The sequence below is a fragment of the Struthio camelus genome, chromosome W, assembly GCF_040807025.1.
Source record: "Struthio camelus isolate bStrCam1 chromosome W, bStrCam1.hap1, whole genome shotgun sequence".
NCBI lineage: Eukaryota > Metazoa > Chordata > Aves > Struthioniformes > Struthionidae > Struthio > Struthio camelus.
The window spans coordinates 3,279,451-3,304,415 of record NC_090981.1 but is presented as its reverse complement, the minus strand read 5'-3'; the positions used below and the strand labels follow the sequence as shown (position 1 = coordinate 3,304,415).

General features: G+C 37.0%; 1 protein-coding gene across 5 annotated transcripts in view; it reads left to right on the top strand.

Annotated features, from left to right (window-relative positions):
- The window catches only part of LOC104144135 (transient receptor potential cation channel subfamily M member 3), a 397,790-nt gene that overhangs the window by 240,723 nt on the left and 132,102 nt on the right, over positions 1-24,965 (top strand). For all 5 annotated transcript variants that reach the window (XR_011137448.1, XM_068925565.1, XM_068925564.1 and 2 more), the window contains exons 2-5: positions 5,697-5,776; positions 6,504-6,699; positions 15,349-15,562; positions 18,508-18,632. Coding sequence is in view for 4 of the 5 variants with exons in the window: in XM_068925564.1 (XP_068781665.1) it covers positions 5,697-5,776; positions 6,504-6,699; positions 15,349-15,562; positions 18,508-18,632 (615 nt within the window). In the remaining variant the exon portion in view is untranslated. The remainder of the gene's footprint in view (positions 1-5,696; positions 5,777-6,503; positions 6,700-15,348; positions 15,563-18,507; positions 18,633-24,965) is intronic.

The following is a 24,965-nucleotide window of genomic DNA, read 5'->3' as shown; positions in this document are numbered from 1 at the left end:
CCCATTACTTGTTGGAGATTAACAAGGTTGGGATGCAGGGGGTTAGAACTGGCTCCTGCTCCACCCTACCTCTGAAGTTGAATATGTTTCTATTGTCATTCTTGGTTCCCTTTTAAAAATAACTTCAATTCATAGGTCAGCAGTTAAGTATTCCAGCTGCCAAACATGTTAAAATCTGCCAAAACCTATTTTCCTGAAAAATTTTTGCTCTTGATTTATTTTTCACATTCACCCTCCTCTCGCATAAGGAGTCAGTACTGGGTTAGCCCATTGCTAACTACTGTTTCAGAATTCATTTCATTTACAGTGAGCTGGCCTGAGAACATTAATAGTGTGTATGTTCGTAGACTTAAATGTGCAGCACCCACCTCCTTAAAAGCACTAGCTCTATCCTGCAGTTTACACAGTACAGAAAAAATAGCTGTGTCTGTTTATTGGCTGTTTCCTTATTACTGCCCAAAATACAGGAAGATCTGTGGCCTTGGTAGTTTCATTGCCAGTGTCATAACATAAAGCATCTTTACATGAACTACCATGAACAGAGTTGTAGTTCCCTGTGGCATTAGGGCATATTCAGGCTCTCCCTTAGTCCCTATCTATAAAACATCCTCCACAGTGTCACTGGCTTCTGCCCCAAGTTACTTTGCAAGCTAAAACCTGAGTGCAGGAAAGAGCTCCAGGATCTTGCAAAGTCCAAGTACTGATGTTTCATTTCAAAGTTAGATTTGGATTTTTACTTAGTTATCCAAATCATCTGAAATCTTTCTGTCTCCTCCTCTCCCTCTTTTTCAACCTCTCAACCAAATCAAATTCCCTTGTGTTAAAATGCAAGCAGTCTTTTTCTACTGACTCCCAAATCATATTCTTTACCTCACTGAGCTCCATTTACCAGATGTCTTCTTGACACTGCAACTCATCTTCACCATCCTCCACAGACCATCGCTGGTCTGATCCTGTCCTAAAGACATCTCCCAAGACTGACACTCTGTCTCTGCTGCTCAAAACTGTGTAACAGAGAAATTATATATATACACAAATATGTGTATATATATATATATAAAAAACACAGAAATCTCAGGGAACTGAGAGAGAAAAAAATTCCCATGGGTTAGCCAGCTTTGCAGAAACTTCTCAGCACCTGTGATGGTATAAGAAGTGTAGAAGTTGATGCACATGCTCAGTCTGACTCATCCTGGGCCCATCAGAGCCAATGCACATGTAGAATAGTTTTGTACTTGTGTATCCATCAGTTCCACAGATGGACAGAAAGATTTCTGTGGGCTAGATGGCAGCCTTATTGAAAAGGAAAGGAGGGAATGTATGCATGTATAGGAGAGTGGAAGAGTAAAAATACTGGTTTTTGGCTAGAGCTAGAAAGAAGTCCTTGATTCAAAACACATTAGTATGCATTAGCAAAAATCTAAATGTTGTTTACATGAAAAGGTTGTTCTTCAGTGCTGATATCAAGTACTTACAGTAAAGAATTAATCCTCAAATTTGTAAACATGCAGGTTAAATTTAGTTACTTTTAATTAAGCTGAAATTAATGCAGTTGCCTGTCTCTGAAAAACAAAGGTTTGAGCTTATAACATTCTGAAAAGATACATTCATTACAGTATAGCAACTGTGGTGAGAAACAGCGACAAAACTCGGCTTCTTTGGATAAATGCCATCATTGATTAATTGTAATATATTTACACTGTGTATAGATTCCTTGCAGTTACCCAATAAACACACTAGTTTCATTCTTTAGAGATTAACAATCTCTCTTGTGTGTTCAGGTTCTTTCCATCCTAGTACACTGTTTCTTTTGAAGGATTTGTATTCCTGAGTTGAACTTTAAGGACTTGGGGCACCTTATCACACTGTCACAAGCTTGCTTTCTGCAGCGGTGGGGGAAGGGGGGAGAAGAGAAAAAAAAAAAAAAAGCTTGTCAGGGCTTGTGCCAGTTAAATTCAAGCTCTCTGGGGATTTGTTTTTCTTTTAGCATCAGATTAGATGTTCGAATCAAGCAGCGTTTTCAGCAGCGGGTGGGTGTCTACGGAGCCTTTAATGAGGCTAATCCAGAGGGGGCACATACCAAGCAGCTGATGGGAGCGAGCCCCTCGCTCGCTCACACCCGCGTCCCCACCGTGCAGACCCGCTCGGCCACCCGGCTCTCCCGGAGGCGGGCGCAGCGGTGTTATTAGCAACGACCGGCGCCGGCGGAATGTGGGCAGTGCAGTTTGCTCTGGGACGGTCCCAAACGTCAAGTTTGACGCTCAGGTAATAATGGGCTTTGGGGGATTTTTACAAATAGTTAATGAAAAGTGATGGTTAATCTAGGGAATTGAGCGGAGAGTGAACTCCCAGGTATAAATATGGCATGGCGTTTATGAGCTCACTATGGACTTTAAATGAATGTTATGAATTAACATTGAAGGAGCGTTTGTGAAATAACAAAAAGTGAAGATAAGCTTTTTGCTTTACTCTTCTTGAATCTACTTTGCTAAAAGCTTTATTGCTCTATTCGTTCATGATACACAAAAGTTCAATGCAGACTTCATATCTAACGTAATTTTGTTATTAATGTAGTAATTTCCTCAAGTTATTTTGATTCTACTATGAAGACTGTACTGCAAGTAACATATTTTATTATACCTCTCAACTTTGTATTTCATTGCAAATGATCTCTGTCTCAGAAAGATCCTGACATGGGGCAATATAACTGGATGCTTTCTTTTTTGTTTGGAAAGACAAAGAATTATGAAATGAGTAAATCATGTATTTTGGCATTATGACTGTGGCAGGTAGGGCAGTATATTGTTTGAGATCTAAAACCTAGAAAGTCGTTTTTCCTGATATGAATAAAGGACTCTTTAAATCAGGTTATTAGTTTGCAATTTTACATTTGATGAAGTATGATGAAAATTCAAATGCAAATTATTATTATATTTAGCATAGCTGGGTTTTTATTCTATATTCAACATCTGAATTGGAGTTAGTAAGAAAAAGAGTAAGAAAGCAGATTTTAAATGTCAGTTTCTTGTCCATATTTTTATGATAGCCTGCTTGGATGCCCAAAGAAAAAAGTTCTCAGTGAAGTACCTGTTATTGTACCTTTTTGTATGGGATTTTGTTGCTTAGAGAAATTGAATTAGTGGCCATCTTTAGAAAAGATACTTCAGGCCTATGTAGTAAGTTTACCAAGGTAAATCATTTGGGGAAATTTACATAAAATGTATGAAATGTAATAAAGGATTTTTTAATGAGTCTCGACAGCATGAATGAAATAATGTATTATGGAACTTCTGTAGTAGGAGCTGATTTTTGGATGCCATTCAGAAATATGACCTGTAAAAGCTTTTCATGTTTCTAGACAAGATAAAGGATATTGCAGGCACCTAGTTAGTGTTAAAACAAACAAGGAAGAAAATAAAACTGGCATTATTCTGATAATGTTCCTTACTTGGCAAAAAGTTAATGTGTATGTGCAACAAAGGTGATTCATATATCTGCAGCTTCTTATCAGTGTACCTATTCTTAAGGCAATACAGAAAGCATGTGTACTCTTGGAGCTTGAAGTAGGGCGAAATTTCAAGTTTATATAGTCCATACAATAAAGTACATAATTTTAAATGTTATCCCTGGAATACCTGAATAATAATTGTAACTTCCTTTCTTTCTATACAACACTCTGAAAAAATATATATATAATTTTCCCACATAGTTTAGCTTCAAGATTTCCGCAGTAAGGTTAAATGAAGTTCATAAAGTTCATTCTGAAAGCCTTGAGAAGTGTAGAAAGTTAATTCTTAAAAATCCTTTCTTTGTTTGAAAAAGACTACTAAATTCAGGAATTACTCAGTGCTGCATTAGACTTCCAAGCTGATTTGGTTGTATAGTTTACAGTTTTATCATTATTATTGCCAGTATCACAGCCTTGTAACTATTCAGAAGTTATAACAACTGAAAATTTCAATGAAATCTCTTCTATGAAGTCTACACACTTTTTTTAGACTTTCAGAATTTCTATTTAACTTTCCTTTGTTTACACATGAAACACACCTTGTTCCAGATTCTATAACGTATTAACTTTCTGTTTGCTACAATAAGGAAGAACAATCAAATGTGGTTCCGTTTAATGTTTTTTAAAGATTTTTCTTTTTATACCTGTCAGTAAGAGTCATGTGAGGGTGTCTGCCATTCCTATAGAACATGAAATCTAGCAGACTTTTCAAATAAAAATGCAAGTAGAGCAAAGATAAAATATTGTTATTTAACATGAGTGACCACTAGTTCCCCTAAGGAACTAGATTCTCTGAAAAAGGCAAAAAAGAAAAACTTTTTATGTATGGTGAGTGATAAGCAATGGATGTAGTTAGAAATTCTTATTATGAGACTTTATAGTTTATACTTGTGACATTTATTGACTCCAAGAAATGTCCACAATTCAGTGTTTTCCAGAAGTCCCAAAAACACAAATCTTAGGCATCAAAATAGGATGTAGATTTAGTTGACAAAAATGTAACATTAGATAATAGTTATCATATAGGTATTTTAGGTAAATTTATAGAGGCATTTTCATGTTTTCTCTTTTTATAAATGCAAGGTGATAACATTTCACTTAAATTATCTAAAGCTCATTTCATGTTACTTAAGTCCCCAATAACTTTTTCCTAGTTCATAATTTATATTTCTGTTTATATTGTGCAACTAAATAGGCTATTTTATTCTTTACACATATTTTATAAAATATATCTGTTTTGTAATGACTTTTAAAAGGAAAATTTCAACACAGCTCCTTATTAAATGAAACAATTGAGTTCTATCTGGAGGAATCGTTTAGATGATTTACCAGGATTCATATTGCGTTGAGTGAGGACTGTCCAGATAATTAAATAGACCAGAACTCTGAAGTTTCCTCATATTTTTTTTGCTACCCATCTGTCTTTCTTTTAAAAAAGAACTCTTTTGTATCTGGAAATTAATACTCTACTGAAGGAAATGACTTGATTTCCTGAGAATATCTGGGGCTAGATTTTGGCTGGTATAAATTGGCATAATTTCATTGAACTCAGCCAGTTTTACAATTTACACCAGTTGATCAACTGACTCTTAATGTTTCAAAGATTTTTTTTTGTCTTTTTTCTCCAATAAGTCTTCCTTTTTTTCTTTTTTCCTGAAGATGTGCACATAATAAACTGTATTTTCAGGCTACAAGTTAAACAGCACTCTCAGTGCCTGTACAAAAAGTTAGAGTGGAATCAAGGTGCTATCAAATTTATTTGGAAATTTTTTCTAGTTTCAGAGATTTCTTTTAATTAGAGCTGACTTAGTTGTATCACTAAAATGGAAACAGATTTTTTAAAGTATTTTTAGTAAAATGCCATGTTTTTCTCTACTATGCAGAAAGCTCTGATAATTTCATTTGAATTAATTATTCTCCAGTGATTCCTGTTATGAGAATGTAGACAACAGCATCAAAGTCATCTGGCTAGTGAATATGAAAAAAATGTTAAGAGCTTGTGTTGGGTGCTTAGCTCTAGAAGGGAACCAGAGTTCTAATGGAAAATGTTTATTCGGTGCAGCATATTCACTGCATATCTGCATTGTCAGTATAGTTTTCTTTTATGTTTGAAGTTTCTCTTTGGATGTACTGTAAGTAGTGTTTAACAAGCACACAGAACTTAAGGCATTTCCTCTCTCTTTTTTAGGCACAGAAATCATGGATAGAAAGAGCATTTTACAAGAGAGAATGTGTTCGTATCATACCCAGCACCAAAGACCCCCATAGGTAATTGTATGCTACTTATATGAAAAAATAAAGTCAATTGCAAGATGTTTATATATGTGTGTGTGTATGTATATACATATAAGTCATTTGTAAAGCCATATTTAATCAGAGAGGTGGTTGAATTACATTTGGAGAGATGAATTCCTATGAGGCAAAGCGCTATTTCTTTACATTCCAAAATGTATGTTATCAAAACATAGAAATCAAAGATGGATCAGTGTCTATGTTTAATTTCCTCATCTTCCTAGTGAAACATTTGATTCCTTGAATATTTATTTAAATTGGATGCATAACACAAAATACTCTCAAATGAAGATAATTGCAGTGAACTACCAGTTTAAAATATGTGGTAGTCCATGCAAAGGCTGATTATTTGGCCTAATGCCATCTGAGGACATTATAAAACATTCTTTACTTTCATTTCATATATATTTAGAACAAAGCATGATTTTACTGAAAAATAGGAGAGTCCTAAGAAAATAGGATCACAGAAAGAAATGGTAGCATCTGTATTATTTGGCTTCCAAAAATAGAGTCTTCAGATAGTAGAAGAGTGGTTATCAGAGTTGAAAGAGAAGAGATAGTAGAAGAGCAGTTATCAGAGTTAAAATGGCTTTGGGTTAAAACAATTTTTTTTTAAGATCTATAATCTGTTTAATATAGTTTGTTCCCCTGTTAAGTTTATACATGCAAGTTACTCAGATGTTTTGTCTGTTTAATGTCATAGGTGTTGCTGTGGGCATCTAATAGGCCAACATGTTGGACTGACTCCAAGTATCTCCGTTATTCAGAATGAGAAAAACGAAAGCAGGCTTACTCTCCAGTCGGAGAAGTGGTCCATCAGCAAGCACACACAGCTCAGCCCCACAGATGCTTTTGGAACCATTGAGTTCCAAGGAGGAGGCCACTCCAATAAAGCCATGGTAACTACATTTTTCTCTTAGATAAATAATGCTTCTAACTCAAAAAAGACATTCACAAAAAATAAACAACTTACTTTCTTAATTTCATTCTAAAGTTTTATTTAGCGTAAGACCATACCATATGCTTTTATGTATCTTGTGCCAAAGAATCAGTGAACAGAGTGAACCGTAAAAGCTACAGTGCAGCATGAAAGGACTTACCTTTATGAAGATATGCTAATGTGCTGCTATTTTGATTTTTTTCTGTTGGCCAGCCCTCTCTCTTTTTTGGAATAACTTTAGAATTAAACTGTGGTTTCCCATTGCCTGGTGTGCCATTGCAAAGCTGAAACATTTGAAATATACCAGATTTCTCTTATATGCCTCCAGACATAAATTGGAGGATAGACCAGTTATACTTCCTTGTTTTACTTTCAATGAAATAAGAGGCCCAGTGGTAAGCCACTAAGCTAGGAATTGGGAATTTCCTATTCTGCCACAGATTTCCTTGGGAAACTCACTTAGTCATGATACACTGTTATTGAATGATGCCAAAGTATATTAATCTGAGCAGATTGCTCCACTAAGACAGTGATATGTTTCCAGTTCCCATGCTAACCCAAGCATGTATTTCTACATGGCATTACATGGTCCTGAAAGCGAGTCTCTCTAGCTATATCTAAACTGCAGTGCCTGGGGCTTTGGGAAAGAAACATGATTGTGTCCAAAGCAGATAGTGGCCAAAATGCTGATTTGGGCAGCTGTGATGGCAGAGGCCAAACCCCAGGGTGCTCTATGTAGTATCCTGCCCAGCAACCCAGTGGTATGTTCTTTGACTCAATTCTTCCCAATAGGGCTCTCAGAGCTGTCATGGTACTAGATGGATTAGAGAAGATGACATGAAGAGATGATGAAGCGCTCAGGTACTATGGTAACAAGAACCATATAAGTTCCTTAGATGGACATGAGGATGGGGGAGATGGAAAAATTGCTTAGATGGATGGTTTTGTTCACCCAGAGCAGTGGATTCTGTTGATAGAATAGAAAACACTGTTGCCCCAAGAAGCAGATAGAAAATTATGTCATTTCTCTGCCATAAACACCTTATGTTCAGCTGATGATCAATCACCTAAAAATCCACAAAGCAGATCAACCCATTGCTATAGAATCTGATTCAGTAAATAGGCTTTGTTTAGTGTGAATAAGTTAAAAGACCTTCCTTGACACAAATGGAACAAACTGTTCTCATGGTATCTCAGAAGGAGCGGGAACAGAACAGAATGCTTTTCACAAAATCTGAGTGAAACTTGGAGATATAGTAACCATCATGCTATTCTCCACCTTGAGTTATATCTATCTTTATGGGAAAGGGTAATCGCTAGAGTTTTTTGAGTGATGTCCTTCACAAGCTCTATAAAGCAATAAACTATACTGACAAGACAGAAGTAGTCTAGGGCAGACAAGAAATGATGAAGAGTTTAGGGAAGCTGTTGATATTAACTGAGCTGGAGGATTTATGTTTTTATCTGTTGAAATTCTGGTGTCCTGCAAACAGTGCCATAAGAGAACAGGAGATGCTCCAAAGTATATGCTGTGTGCTCAAAGGAATATACCTGGAGTGAAACTGTGAAGATAAAATTGGAAGTCAACATGAAGGAAAGAAATATCTTGTCACAAAGCTCAGCCAGGGTTTCTAACAAAAAAAATCCATGAAGAGTTTAGAGAAGAGAAGACAAAAAAGGTGTTTAAAAACCCCAGAGACCTAAAGTACAAGTAAAAAGTCAGGCATAAATGCAGACAAAACATTTATTATTGGAAAAACTCTGGATTTATTTTGACAGTACTAGAAAACAGGAGAAGTAGTTGCATTTGCCATCTATTCATAGTCATTAAACCCCATGCAATGCATGGAAACAACAAAATTCTGCATGATTTAAAAATATGTATAAAACCTCAAGAAATTCAATAATCCCACTAATGGAAAAAGCGCTTCAAATCAAACAATTCACTAAAAATCTCTAAATGGGTGTCCTGTTTGGTTACCACCAATGAGAGAAGCATCTTGCATATGACCAAAGCACAAATGAGGAGGTCTGCAAAAAAGTAATGGTGCTTTTTTTTTAATGAGAAAATACTAAAAAACTTTGTTATGCTACGGTGTTTGTCACTGAAAACAGCATGAAGATGTCCTTATGGTCACATTTCCAGTCCCAAACATTGTTTTAGGGTAGATTTTAGTCAAGGAGCTGGTTGAGTAGTTGTTGCAGTTTTATTAATAGAAAGAATGAAACTTCTAGCTCTGAATTTACTGGTTACAAAGTCTTTCCCATAATAAACAATGAAAGTTACCAAATCAAGGGCTTTCTGAAAAATCTGAGATGATTGATTTCTCAGTCAAAGCAACCAACCAATCTTGCCAGCAGAGGTAAGGAAAAAAGGAACATTTTAGTGTCTTGAGAAATAAGGCTTGGAAAAAGGAACAAATACATAATAATCCATGGAAATGTTCATGTTCAGGCAATACTTAGATATTACATTTTTGAACTCAAAAGCAAAGAAGCTCAAACATCAATGCACATGCACACAGAGAGAGAGAAAAGAGAAAACATGATAAATGAGCATTTGTTCTTTTCTGAAATAGCCTACTTAGTTATTTTCTAAGTGCTAACTACTGGATATCGAATATCACTGTAGCATACAAGCTGAGGTTTATTGGCAATCATGGTAGGCTATTATGCCTATTGCATAAAAGAGTAACTCTATAAAACAACAAGATTTAGTAAGCTGACCAAGATCAAGCAAAGCCTCAGGGGAAGAGTTTGGAATAAAATTCACCACCTGTTCCTTACTTTATTTCCTGGAACAGATGCCCGTACATGAAGACTATTAAGCAGAGTAAATACAGAACTGAGTAGCATTATCTTCATCTGTGCTAACAGCAAACCTAGTAAGTTTTTCTGGATAAAGGCTATGAAGCATGTGATAAGATTTATTAATATAAACAACTATATCCTCAGATTTGCGGTTGGGAAACTAGTACCTGTAGTTAATTCATGGAACAGATTAGTGGGTGTAAGACTGACAGATAATGATTTTCCCCTGTTGAAAATAACAAACATGAATTTGATGGTAAGCATTCACATAACTTTGCATGCATAGTTGCAAGCCACAAATGCAGTGATATAGTACTCTATCAATTGCCACCAGACAATTAACAATGTCATATTATCTTTAGTTTTTGTGAAAACAAAAATCACTTTGAGATTGTAACAGCAAATGTGAGTTTGGAACAAAACAGCAAAGACCATGTAGGCTTGCATATTGCCAATAAAAGTGGCTGTGTCATTGATTTTAATTCCCCAGTCACAGAACCAAAATTCTCAAGCAGCGTTAATTTTGCTAATACCATAGAGTTGCTAAAGCATCTTCAGTAGGGCTGCACTAAGCTACTTAAGTCAATAATTTGAATAACAGAGTACAATAGATTATCTGAAAACATATAACAGAGATTAGTTAACACTGTTTAATGAGATCAGTTGCTAAAGAGGCCTTTCTTCTAGTCTAGTAACCACAGATGATCCTGTAACAATATTGTGTCCCTCTTTTAAAATCAGTATCAATCTCCATTTTCTTTACAAATGGCTCATCCCATTAATGTTTAAGAAATGCATTTCACAGTTTTGCCATTCACATTTAAGTTTGTTTTTGTGGCAGGTGTTGAGTTATGACAACTGTAAAAAGACAGCTTTGAACAGGAACAGCTAAAGGCAGAGAAGGATGTGGAAATGCATAAACTTTTTCAGCAGCTTTTGCAACAAATCAGTGGATTTAAAAAAAAATGGAAAAATAATATAATGGAATCAGTGTATATCAGCTGGCTCTGAGTAGTTTTAGAAATAACATGTATCTGTCCATCTAACTTTATACCAGCAAAGTAATACCCTAACTCCAAGAGCAGTTATTAAACAAACGTGACAGATTACATTCCAATTATGAGCAATATTCTGGACCATTTCAGAATAAAAAGATTTTGGTCATTAGTGGACCAGTTAAGACAATCTTGCTGTCCTGCATTTTGCACTGAACTTGTGACCAAATTAAACCAATTTTTTGAATTTAGCATCTGCCTTTCTATATCCAAAATAATTGACATTCTTTCATTAATTGGTAAATCTGAATTCCATATCAATCTTTTTTTAATGACCACTCTTTACTGAACTGAAATTGCTTTGATCATGGTTATTCAAGGTTAGGTGGAAGATGGCTGTTTGAAAAGCTTTAGTGAGTTAAATACATTTGTTCTTTTTTTAATAACTTCCTCCTAATCAAATGCATTCCAATTATATATTTAATATGCACAATAAAAAGCTAGCATATGTTTGTAGCTGTAGAAGATAGAAAGTTTATTAGAGTGCTAAGGGCTTAATGTTTCTTATGGTGCATGGAAACATGAAAGAACTTCAATAGAATTCCAAAGTACGTAAACAATTTTGGCAGAGAGACCTTCTGATATTCAGATCCTCAATACATTATACTTTACTAAGGATATTTGGAAATCAGACAAATAAAAGGTATTATTTTTTGCTTTTAAAATTTATTGAGTTTTGTCAAAACTGTGCAAAAATTATCTTAAAAGCCCTCAATGCTTTTGAGAGAGAAAAAGGAGAGAGAATCCTTTAATTGACATAAAACATGAAAAAGGCAATGGGTTTTATTTTTGTTATAGTAGATTAATATTCAAAGCACATTTACAGAATTTAAGAGATGATGTGCTACATGGAGAGAAAGGAGAAGTAACGCACAAAGACATCCATCCAAGGTCCATTTACATTAATGAGGGTCCTTCCACTGACTATTTAGTAGAATTTAGATGTCCTTAAGACATCAAAGAATATTAACTAGTAAGGAACCAATGTGGTTTCAGTTTAAGTGATAGTTTTGCTGTTGAGTTTAGAGAGAATTAGATTAGGCCTATTTTCTGTGAATATCAAACTTCAAGGGATCAATCTTGACCTTGAAGAACTATCTGTAACACTGGAATCATACTCAAGATGGGTGAAATGGTCAGTAGTATTGGCCTGCCCTCAAAGAGAAAGCAAAGCAGCAATGTTAGACTGCCTTGCAGATCACAAAATGTTATCTGAAGAGATTTTCTTTAAAGAAATACAACAAAATAGATTTTTATCTAGGTCTTTCCATTTTATTCACTGAGAATCTCCTCTGCAGTCATGCACCATGTTCAGTTGGACAGCTCGGTTTGAGTAACAGCATAGAATTTTTACCACTTAGGAATTTCCATTTTTGGCCTAGGGCAAAGGAGGAGAGGGTCCAGCTTGCAAACATCTGGCTGTTTGACTGGTGAGAGGCGCATTTGTTTCTTAGGTGACTGCTTGACGACAAATTGAAATAAATACTAGTATCAAATGGCACCCTTCTTGACAACCTCCAGGCCAGATTAGGGATAAAATGGCTATGACGACTTGAACTGATGTGTCATTCTACGGTGTTATGCTGAAATCAGTCAGGTCGGTCGGTAGATTTTATGGTTAAAAACTGTACTACTGCTTCCAATTTTTGACCTGCACTGCTGATATGCAATAACTGAAGAAATCTTACATCCTATCCATATGCCACTCCCATAAAGGAGAGACTCAATAATTTGCCATTAGGAATGATCACTTCTAAAGTTGACAGACAAATACCCCAGACCCTGAAGTTTGGGGGAACAGAGCAGTAGTTTAGCTTAGGTTCATATTTAAGTTTTAAATCTACCTCAGGAGGCTATAGCAAAAGAAATCAGGAATGGCAGAAGTACTCATTAAGATTCGAAATAGAAACTGAAAAGATCAAATATTCTGCTACAGTATTGAAAGAAATGAATGTTTAATATGGCCAACAATGGCCTTAAAAGTGTTTATTCATAACTTAATGGATGCTTTGGAAATGATGACAAAATAATTTTCTTGTACTCACTAGGTAGCATGTAAAGTAATGGCAAAAGAATTATCCCAGGCATACCGAACTGAAAATGCCTTCTGTAAGAGTTAAAATGAATCCAACAGTAACAAAAATTGAGGTCAATGCATTTTCTCTGCAAAGAAGAAAAATCAACATTTAGGTACCATTGCCCTTCTCAAAAAAACTTTCTAAACAGTAAGGCTCATCTATGATGGTTTAAATTTAAATTTACATTAAAAAAACTTTCAGATTTATTTTTACTTAAATTTCCTCCTTATAAAGTAAAATGAATTCTTATCATAAATATAGAGGGTTTTGGCCTATATTATAAGGAACAAGCAGGCATTTGTGATAAAAGATGTCTACATTTCAAATAAATGTAAGAAAATACTACTTCTAAATCTGCAATTCAGCATGTGTCTTTGTCTTTATTGGAACTCAGAGGTCTAGGTGGATAAGGAATTGAAAGAGATTTTTGCCAATCAATGGGTGGGCTTAAGAAGTTAGGGACAGTGAAATCGCACCTTCTGGGGCATAAACCAATACTAGAGGTTCAAAAAAACAGTCACTAGGTAGATTAGGTAATATACATCTGATGCTGTTTGTGTCTTCATTTTAGCATCAGCCTGAGGCAGGATGGATATAAGCATGATTCGAGTTAGAGCAGTTATCTGGATGGTTCAGTGGCCTCTGTTCTCAACAAATCTATATGGCTATTACTCTTATCAGTTAATTTTCTGTAATCATCTTTTTGATTTTAAACTCCCAGTCTGCATTCACCAAAAGCACAGTAAGGCATCAATTGCACCGCAACATAGTTTCCACACTCACTGGCAGAGGATTCAGTCTTTGGAGTCACTGAAATAAAGCCCATGCTTCACTATAAATGCCTGCAACATAATGAGGACTTGCCTTTGCAGCCTCAGCTCTCCCTAAGGGCAGAGCCAAGGGAATAAACATTAGTCACCTAGCAGCTCTCCTATGTGTTAAAACTTTGACAGCTCTTGATTCTTAATCAAAATTATGCACTTCACCTTCTGGCCAGTGGGATCAGGTACCATGCAGGGTTTTCTCAACTTCCGGGTAATTGGATGGGTTGCTACTAAGGATACAGTACACATATAGAAGCTCAAAGATACATTGCACTCTTGCCAAATACGAATATTGTATGTTTGTCTATTACCTGTTAAGAATTTGCCTGGCAGCTGCAGGGAACTTTACTGATTTAGTGGGATGAATTTGTGCTCACAAGTTCTTGTTCATCTTTCAGTCTGGCTGTGCTCCACTTGCTTTCCTGTGACTGTTTGCCCAAACGGGCTTCTGCTTCCAGAAATGTAGGGAATGGCTGTTCATCATGTGAGAACCCATTCTTGCAAAGAAATCTGGCTATTAGGAATTTGTGATGAAAAAAAAGTCAAGTCCTTTAGTTTTTCTTATTCAATTAGAGAGGAGTCCATGTAAATATCATATGATTTTTCAATACCTGAACAACCTTATGGCAGGAAATGCTGATTAGACATATTAAAAAGGAACAAAATTATTATATAGTATGTGTGGATGTGACACTACCTGAAATGTTACAGTACATAAGATAGAACTAGAAGTTGTTCATCTAGAAGAAGAACTAGAAGTTCATCCAGTTCCCCCCCAGGGGAAAGACCCCTGAAATAACTCTATATGCATTAGTTCAATCAGAATTTTGATACATGAGTGGCTTTCTATAGCCTATTTTTTCTGATTAAGGAAGCCCTTCCTTAGAAGCTATAGGAAGGATTTTATCCTCTCATGACCGTTTTTCTGCTGTGCAAATGAAATTCAAAAAAGGTATGAGCCCTGGCACAGGCTTTGTGGGACTCCTCGTACATCAGCAATAGAAAGAGCAGAGGAAGAGCCCAGGGAGAGGGGCTGGTCTGGAAGAGACAGGTATGTGTGCTATATAATATTACTATAGAAATTTTGAACACAGTTGTTCACTTTGTGCACTCACAGATAGGCATCATCTCCCTTGGGACAAAATGCTGCAGGTGTAGCACATAAAAGCCAAGAACTGGAAATGTGTAAAGGTGTTTCAGAGTACTTTTAGGTTTCTTGCCCTTGTAATGCAAATTCATGAATTTGTACAAATTAGTCTGTAAGTCCTAAGTTAGCCCTTGTTGCATTCATTCATCTGAAAAGTATCTGTTTTGTAGTCTTGCTCAGTTTCAGCTTCTGTGTGTGTGAACAACCAATCTCGTCTGGTATTTCCTACCTTTTCAGTGTTTGATTTTGTTAATTTAAAAATCAGATACATGGGAATGTCCATTATTGCAATATTGTGGATTTCCTTTAGTGTCTGGAAGAAGATGAAATTCAAGTACAGCTATGACTCTGGCTACCTGGGTGGTCTTTAGCAGATCACTTAGATTTCTGCTTCAGTATCCACATCCATAAATTAAAGACATTCATCTTTTTAACATTGATAAGCATGTTGAAATGATTAATGGGTTAATTTCCTTAACAAAGGAAAATTGTCCAGCCTGTGAATTGCAAGTATTCCATGTTTCCTAGTCTCACAAATAGCTTTTTTTTTAAATCATCAAGTTAGCAATTAATTAGTGCTTTTTGCTGTGAAGGTTGCCTCTTTTTCAGTAATCTGTTGGGCATAAATCATATGCATTAGACACTGGGTATAACCAATCTTTTTTCTCTTTACTGCTGCCCTTATTTCTGCAGTATGTACGTGTGTCTTTTGACACAAAGCCTGACCTTCTTCTGCACCTGATGACCAAAGAGTGGCAGCTTGAGCTCCCTAAACTTCTCATCTCCGTGCACGGGGGCCTTCAGAATTTTGAACTTCAGCCAAAACTCAAGCAAGTCTTTGGAAAAGGCCTCATTAAGGCTGCTATGACAACTGGAGCGTGGATATTCACTGGAGGAGTAAACACAGGTAACAGCAATATTGAAAGGAAAGCATAGTGACATCTCAGAGATTTCATTGCCTTAACAGAAAATATTTAGAACTGATCTAATTAAGAAGCTGTTGGGTGCTTTATTTTATTAGTGCTGGCTGTACTATGGGCAAACAAGAAAATGCCAAGTTCATACCAGTCTGGCAGCTCCCAGAGAATAAAAGGTTTGCTAAAGCACACCAAGAAGCTGAAAATAAAGCCTCCTGTGAGGCAATTATATTAGTATATTGCCAGTGAGGACTTTGTAAGATCAACAGTTACCTACACAGAAGGTCTGGTAACCAGAACCCCAAAGAAGCAAAACTCTTATTACATAAAACAGGAAGTATTTTCATCCAGAAAAGACCTTTTATTTTCTCTTATAAGACCATCTGAAGTGTGAAAGAAAAAAAGGTTCTGTTTTGTGGCTATAGGGAAAAACTTCATTGTGAATAAGAATCACTTTTTCCTTTCTTGCAGACAGCTTGACCTAATTTTTTTCTATTATCCTTGGAGCAACAGAGATAACATCATTGCCATTTGTATGCAAAGTTGAGAACATCTGTAACATATCATATGGGCCTTTTAAGAACCCAGGAAAGCAGCTGGCCCAGCTCTGTTGGAAAATGACATGCAGATTCCAGGAATGAGTTGAGAAACAGTTTTCCCAGATGAAAAAGATCGAGCAGTGGCTTGTCAGTCACCCTCCCCAAAGGAGGCAGAAAGGAGGAGTCAAGAGAAAATCAGTGTTTTCTGTGAAAGATAAATGCATAAAGTTTTGAGCCAGCAGATGTACATGTAATTTCTTACGTCATTCTGATTTGCTGCATTAACAAAATTGCAATTTATTGCTTCACTAATCCAACATAGTGTATCCTCTTACTACCTATGGAAAATATTGTAATAACTCTATCATACATTAATTTTAGTGTACTGTGGATCAACTTCTACATATTTGGATATGAGTGCTTGTCTTGGGCTTTTTAGTTTCCAGAGCACATCGAATTTAAAACAATATACAGTTTTTTCACATTAGAAATATAAATAACAAAGAAGAGGCATAACTTCTGGAGTGTTAGATAGATGAATAGATAGATGCATATGTATTTAATATTCCCCATCACTCTGCAGAATAAAGAAAATTAGGTTAAATGTTGACCTGTGTACTGTGGTCATAGTGATTGTGTTAGTTGCTCAGATAGTATTGTGGTGACAATTTGCAAAGATAGCTAAAAATTCTGGTAAAAACATTAGAAGACAGTAGACCTTGTACACTCATTGCAGTGCGTGGCTTGCCACAGGAACACTGGATATGAAACTACAGAAATTTTGTGAATGGGAACTGAATATAATACTTTCATTTGGCAAATACAAGACATATCATTTTTCAAAGCATCATAATTGTGAATGCCCAAACAATACAAACAAAGCAAGAAAGTCAACATAATTATTGTTGAAAGGGATTTCTTTTTCCTGTAATCAAATGTGACCATAGCCAAAGCAATGGAGTTAAAATAACAGTCGCTGTGTGCTATTTTAAAGCCATATAATTGCAGAAGCAGTTCTACATTATCAGTTACAACTCATTGCTGCTTTTAAATTGTGGAGCAAAGTAGCTGAGTGCTCTAGGGCTAGGTTTTTAAATTGTATAGGTGACAATTGTGCATTTTATCTCTGCATGAAATTGTACAAATTGAGAATTTCTGCATACAGTCCTGATGATGAATTTTTACATCAGGTTTCTCTCAGGGAAAAGTATAATAGAGAAAACTTGAAATGCTGCTGTTGGACTGTGAATCAGTGATGTGAAAAGGATGGCGCATACATGACTATAACCATGACTGTTTAATGACTTAAGTTGTTTTGAATATTCACGCCATACTGTAAGTTGATTGTCATAAATAATAGAAGTTTTTGCACTCTGGCCAGATTTTCTGCTCTGAATCCGTTGTGATGTTGGTTCATAGTTTAATTCATAGTAATAACAACAGTTGGGATTTTTTTTTTTCATTTTGAAATTCATGGAATCTGAACAGGAAGTAAACAGAGAAACTGAGTAAGAGATAACATCAATAGCAAATTCACAGGCATACTTCCATGCAGCCACATCACAAAAAATAGTTATTGATCCACATCATAAAAATGATTTTTTTGAAGGGGAAGGAGGAATGATACATGAGTGAGTAAATTTTTTGCTAGCCTGCCACAGTGTTTCTCCCTACATGTTCTTTGCACAGGAATACCACTGAAATGCTCACAAAGCTGCTCTAAAGCATACACAAGCAGCATTATCAGAAAGCACAGGAAAGAGAGTTGGAGAGCAGTCATTCTCTCTGTACTAATTTCTGTTTTCTCACTGATCCCCAGGGTTTTTTTCCAATATCCTACTGGAAGCTATCTCAGGTGACTGAGTATTTGGAAAGAATGGTAGAATAGCTTACCATGGAGGAGCGTAATGATGCTTTCACAACTTTTCTATCCTTTATTCAGACACAAGAGAACATTTATATGCAAACTACACTTTTTTTTCTCTTCATTCCTTTGTTTCTTTCTATACTTGGGAAGGACATATATACCATGTGTCTGCTTGCCTGCATGTATGTTTGTGAACACAAGTACAGAAAAACAAGTTACTGTCAGCTGTCAACATTTCCATTTTTATTTATAGAGCTGTGTAACTTTTTATTGCTACTTTATTTAATAATATTGTAGATTATATAATTTGGACTACCAAGCCCATGAAGGTATCAGTATTGTGGACCAAGTTCAGTAATACCTACAGTAATACTGTAACTGTAATCAATAAGAAAATGCTTTATAGTTTTACTTAGTTGTAAGCATATGTATAGGTGTTTCCTGAAAAGGGATTCTATCCTGAACCCAGACCATAATGAACAGAAGTGTCATAATTTTAATTTTCTATTTTATGCTGTTTCTTTTCCAGGAGTCATTAGACATGTTGGAGATGCACTGAAGGATCATGCCTCAAAATCTCGAGGGAAGATCTGCACTATTGGTATAGCTCCCTGGGGGATTGTGGAAAATCGAGAGGATCTGATTGGCAAAGATGTAAGCCCTATGCAGACATAGATCACCACCAATATATATATAAAAGTCTTGTGGTTGTTTTTCCTTTACTCCTCACCCCTCACTAACAATTCCTCACAGAATTAATGTCTGCAGCAAAAAAAAAATCAATAGATACATTGGGTTTCCGTTATGCTTGATAACAGTTTTGAGATAGCAACAGCAAAAATTCCCATGCTGTGCAGGTCAAGAGATAAGAATTTGCAGTAGCTTCTAGTATATATTCATTTTTTTCTTTAAAAATAAATTATAAAAAAATGTCATTAAATGTTATTCTTAAAATATATATTAAACTTGCATAATTAGATCATTATGAGCTCTGAAAAGTGCCTAAGAAAACACTGATTGCAAAGCTTGAAGTCTGATTTATTTCACAACAGTATTGTGATGTGTTGGTTAATTTCATATTTACAGATGGTCCCCCTTATATTCCATCCTATCCCTTTTTATTACTGCAATTGGGAGGAGTCTTATAAATGTATTGGACACAAGGTCAGACCTCAAAGAATCATTTTCAGTCATCTTTTAAGGGGCAGAGTCAATGTTTCTTACACTCCTTCATATCATTCTTCTCTTTTAAACCTATACTGTTCTTCAGGAAAATTAACCCCCCTGACTTTAAATAGATGAATGCCTTGCTTATACTAGTTATATATTATCTGAAACTTTCCTGAGCCTTTTTTCCCCTCATTTCTGGTTCTTTCCCAAGCATTCTGCCTGAGAACCTGTGGTCAGTTTTGAATGGAGAAGAGATGCAATCTTCATTCTGCATAATGAACGTTTTCTTGTCTAAATTACTCTGAATCATCCTTCTCAGTATATTTGTCCATTAGCAATCTGGGGAGGGGAAGAGGATTCAATTATCAGTCAAGTCAAAGGGAATTACAATATGAGTGGGAAGAAAGAAATCCAATTGGGATTCATGGCCATTAGAGGGAATTCCAATTAGCGCAGTTTTATGGTCTCTAATACCACCAATGCTTGTATAATAGGGCTACCAATACTTATATTGCAGCAGGATGGGGCTCTGCAAGAGTAATTCAGAGTCAGTTATGAGCATTTCTGGGATGCAATCCCAAAGCTGAGTGGCAGAAATTTTGGAACATTATGATTCCTCCCTTATTTATTTCCACCTGTCAGTAAGCTACCTGCCTCTGTTCCCAGCTAGTTAGCACCTGCTAACAGGACTCCTGCTGCCCTCCTTTCTATAAAGGACTGAAGAAAAAAGTTGTTTTCCTTATGGTTCCAACCATCTGAAACCCCTCCCCTGATTTCCAGTTTCTTTAGAAGATTTTTTTTCCCGCTAAATATCTTTCCAGTCTCTGATCATCTGAGAGAAAGGGACAAGCATTTAAAAAAACAATAAAAAAAAAAAAACTTGCCCAAAATCTTCTGTTAATGCAGCTACAACAATGTCATTAAGTTTACTATTACAGGGCCATCACTGGGGACAAAATTGGTTCCAAAATGTTTCCATGATAGACAAAATTGAAACTTTTCCTCTGAGCCTCCTGGCCCCAACTGTTTACATGACCTGATCAATCAGTGACATGACACAACACTGAAGCACTTCTGCTTTTACACATCTCTAATGCACATGTAATGATATTGCTTTACACTTACTGATACTGAATTTCATCTTCCATTTGATTGCCAAGACCGACTTTTTATATCCCACCTTGGGCACCGTGTGACAGTCTGCCACTTGTGACACAGATGTTGCTGCGAGTGAGCTTGCAGGCCAAATATGGGCAGGAAAGCCCTCAGCTACCTGCTGTGCACTGTGACACAGCCACCACGTCACCAGGGTGGGTGAGAAGCCCTCGGCTGCCAAGCAAAGAGGCAGATTGCCCTCGGAGCTGGTACCTCTATTACCCAGGCTCCCGTTGGTGGCTCCCTCTGTGCCTGAAGTAGAGCCAGGCTTGGTGAAAGGCCTTATGAAAGCTATCTTTAACTCTTTGTAGTCTGATGAATGATCTGTAAACTTTTTTACCCTATTATTTCCCCCAAATTCTGTTGAGCAGAACATGCAGAACAGACCCAGCTCGAGGTAGGTCACTTCTGTTACTGACCTGCTTATTAACATTCAGTCATTGCAAAAATTAACCTTTCTTTCTTATCCTTTTCCCTCCCTTCCCCCAATTTGCCTCAGTTATTAATCCCTAAAATGATGTTCCCTCTTATCCAATGTATGCACTTTCTTTAGAAGCATTTGGTGAGGAAGCTTTTTGAAAATCAAAGAATGCTATATTGACTGGCTCATTAGAGGTGAATGCTGTGAAATGAACCAAGAAGGGGAAATATAAATAGTATCAAAAGCATGTAAAATGAATCATCATTAAGCAAGTAACAAAGGGCACAAAGGATTACACGGGAGGGCAGGGGGAAATAAGTCAACCAATAGCAAAAGGCTTGTTGAACTCCAGCATCAATGTGGCTTTATGCCTATGTAAACTATGTCTAGTTAAATTATGATCAAAACTAAAGACTAGTCAAAACATACCCTCGCTGCTTAGAGCAGTGTCAGATGCAGAAAATTTGCTTGGTCATGGGATATTTATGGGAAGGGAGGGAGTTATCTGTATTGCCCATGCACCCACGCGTGCTGTCTCTCTCTGCCTCATGGACACCTGATTTGCTCAGCAGAGCAGTGCCACTGTTAATGTTCCACCCTTTATGTTTTCTGAAGTCGTGGCTGAGTTTTATTACATTTACCAACCCATCCAAATGGGTCAGCTCTTGGGAAGCCCAAGGGGTTTCCTCAGACCTATAAAGGGAAGTGGCCAAGTTAAGCAAACTATTACTGTTGTAAGCCATTTGTTTTTGGGTTGCTTAAAGGTCCCATGCTGAACATGAGGAAAAACTTCTTTACTGTGAGGGTGACTGAGCACTGTGTCAGTCCAGTACTCTCTGACCAGGTTCTTTTAGATATTCCGTGCAAATGGAGAGTGCAGTGTTTCATATAAAAGTTTATTTGAGGGGGAATTTGAAGTTGCACGGGAGTTTTGATTTAGCAGAGTGATACAGCAATATACTGAAATCACAATACAAGTGTATACACTTAACAAAATCTAGCAATTGCAACATACAGTCCAATCACAATACCAATGGGATCCCCATGACTGGCCTCTATAATATGCTCACCGTCACGACGCTGGGCGTCCCCAATCACTGGGAAGGAATACATGGGTTGAAGCCAGCTCAAACCTGTTGCTCTCTTCGAAATTCCTTTGTTAGTTGTTGAGGTTTTATACTTTCTGTTGGGCTGAGCCATGTATACGCTTCCCCCATGCTGGTCTGGCTATCTCAGGGAGACCTTCACATTCTTTTGATCAACTCAGAAGAAGTTGACTGTTCCGGGCCCTCTTTGTGTTGAGATAAAGTCAGTTCTCTGTGCAACAGCAAGGATTAACGAGCTACATCCTACACTGTTCCTGAGCTTCATGGGGCACCTGGCCCTCTGAGCCTTCTCCCGTTGTAGGGGTTATTGGTCAGTCACATTCCACCCCTTGGCTCAGACCAATGTTTAGCGATTACTGGTGTTGCACAGTGAGCTTAATACATTCATTGTATGAATGACCTGTGCACAGTGAGGGTAAGAACATATATACATGTGAGACCAGTAACTTACAATAAGTTAGTATGTGATTTAACTTGAGTTAAGATTTCATTCATGTGTACTATTCGATTGTTAAGATAACAGATCGATATCAGGGTTACAAAAAATAACAATACAGAGATTATTAACAGTACGAGCATAGGATGTAACATTAGTCGCAGCACATTGGTGGCTTTTGGTGACCAGCCTGTAAAGATGTCATACCAATGATGTTCTGTACGACTAGTTTTTACATTTGCTAAACAAATCAGTTCATTATTATCATATGTCATTTTCACTTCTTTCTTCTAAGCCTTTCCCAATTTCAGACAGATGTTGAGTAACCTTGGTGTTTTGTTTGAGGAAGTTGTCTAGTTCATGGAATGTTACTCTCAGTGTTATTGACGTATTAAATGGTGCAAAGTAAGATATCTTTTGTTCAGTCATATGAGAAGTTAACCAGTAAGTCTGCTTAGTAATTTGGTCAAAAACATATGTCACATCACAACGGCAAATGTTGCCAGGTCCAAAATTAACATCATCTTTGAAGTGAATAGCATTGAGGGTGGATACACACACACATCCAAAACCATTGTCATATACTCGTGTCTCATTACCATAGATATGTTGCCAGATGCAAGTACCGGATGAGTGTTTCATACTGCATAATTCTGGAGCTCTAGACATGGTAGGGCAGGTCCATCCTCGACTGGATAGCCAGTAGGTGCAATGTTTACTAATTTCATAAGTGTCATTAGTATTACAATGTAAACGATCTCCTGCTACTGTAGGTACCCACATATTTTCATTAAAGACTTTAGGAATGACAGCAAATCGGCATAAAGGTATTATTTTTGTATGAGTGTCCGTAATTCGTCCAATCTCTAGCAATTGGAATATTGGTTCTGTTGTGTTTGCATTATAATAAGGGCCTTCAATAGTTTTAAGCCACCTGCCTTTGAATTTGCCTTTCACTAGGTCGGGGAACAATTGTTCCAATGTTTGTCCTTGACTATTTTCAATGGCTACCCAAATCTGACCGATTTGGTACATACTTGTTAACTGAAATACAATACATGATAAAGCAGAGCCAACTTCTCGTGATACGTTTTTGGTAGTTAGTAATTGGGACCACAGGGATACATTAGTGTGTCGCCAGAGGTGCCAAGTACCTTGCCAATTTCGCACTGTAGTTTGTAAAGCTGTTGATAGCCAGTTTGCAGTCATTCTGGTTACACCAGCTTCGGTTTCTCCCAATACTGACAACTTATTTGCTAGGGTTTCAATATCAAATGAATTCAGTATTCCTGTTCCAATTCCACCTAACAGAGTTTGAATAATATCTCTTTTAGTTCTATGTCCTATTGGTCAATGATTTTGTAGCCACCAAGCATAGAGAGGGTCACTATAATTAGCACAAGTCTTATTCCATGCACTGGTGTGTAAATTGGTCAGGTCCAAATGTACGTTCATTGTCATTAATCTTGGAGCCATAATCATAGGTTCTCGTCCATCATGCAATTGCATTAGGTGGGGAATATTGGAGGTTGTTTGGGATGTTTTATAAGAAATACAATCAGGTACCATTGGTACTTTAATTTTGTCCATTTACATTGACTTGCCCATTGGTTGTTACTGGTGTTTACAGAAAAGTTGCCATATATTATTATGTTGTTCTCATGTTTTACACTTAGAATGTACTTCTCGTGGGCCACTAATGTATGATTAGTTGCCTTACGTGTCTGTAGTACCCATTTCAATTGATTGTTAAAACCATACGCAGCTTCCCATCCAGTGTTATTACAAACCGTTAAATTTAGACTAACCATAGATCTTAGGGTTTATGTAACATTATTGCCTACTGACAGTCCGTGGCCTTGTGCTATTACAGATAGCATTCCTCCTGTAACTGCAGCTTTAACGATGGATTGTGACTTATTTTCAATGCCCGAGTTGTTCCATGGGCAGCTTGAAAAGGTGAAAGCTCTTAGAAGCTGGCTTTGGGTGTAGGTTCCCATTATCAGTGTTCCCACGGTGACAAGGTAACACCACATTTTCCTGCAAGAGAAGGCACTTAGGTCTTGGACATAATCCAAGCCTCGGTTATGGTTAACTTACTCCCTCTACTGTCTATAGCATTCCATACTCCTTTTCCTTTGTAAGACAACAGAGTCACCCAGATGGATCCTTGAGTGGGGTGCTTAACCACAACCTCATCTCCAGGATTTCAGTAGGATTTTACTTCTGATTTAACAGGAATTTGTGTGGCTACTGACATGAATCCCTTACCTATGGGACCTCCCATGGGAGTTTGTCGCTTATTTAGCTGACTTACAACTTTCCACAAATGGGATCCCCGTTTAGAGGTATTCATAGATTCACTCTTGTGTAGCTGTTGTTTTAGTAATCCATTCCACCTTTCTACTATCCCATTACTTTGAGGTCGGTAAGGGAGGTGGAAAGTCCATTGTACTCCATTTGAAGCACACCAAGTTTGCACCTCTTTATTCTTAAAATGTGATCCATTATCTGATTGTATTTCTCGGGGGAGGGGGGGCAAGGGAAGAGTGGCAAACCACCTGTTTAAGCCAGCTACGGTTGGGTTGCTAGACCAGTTGCAGCTTGGGTGGGATGCACATTCCCTATACCACTCATCATTTCTACTCCTGTGAGAATGCATTTTCCAGCCTTCAGGTGTTCTCTTTAAGGAGCCAATA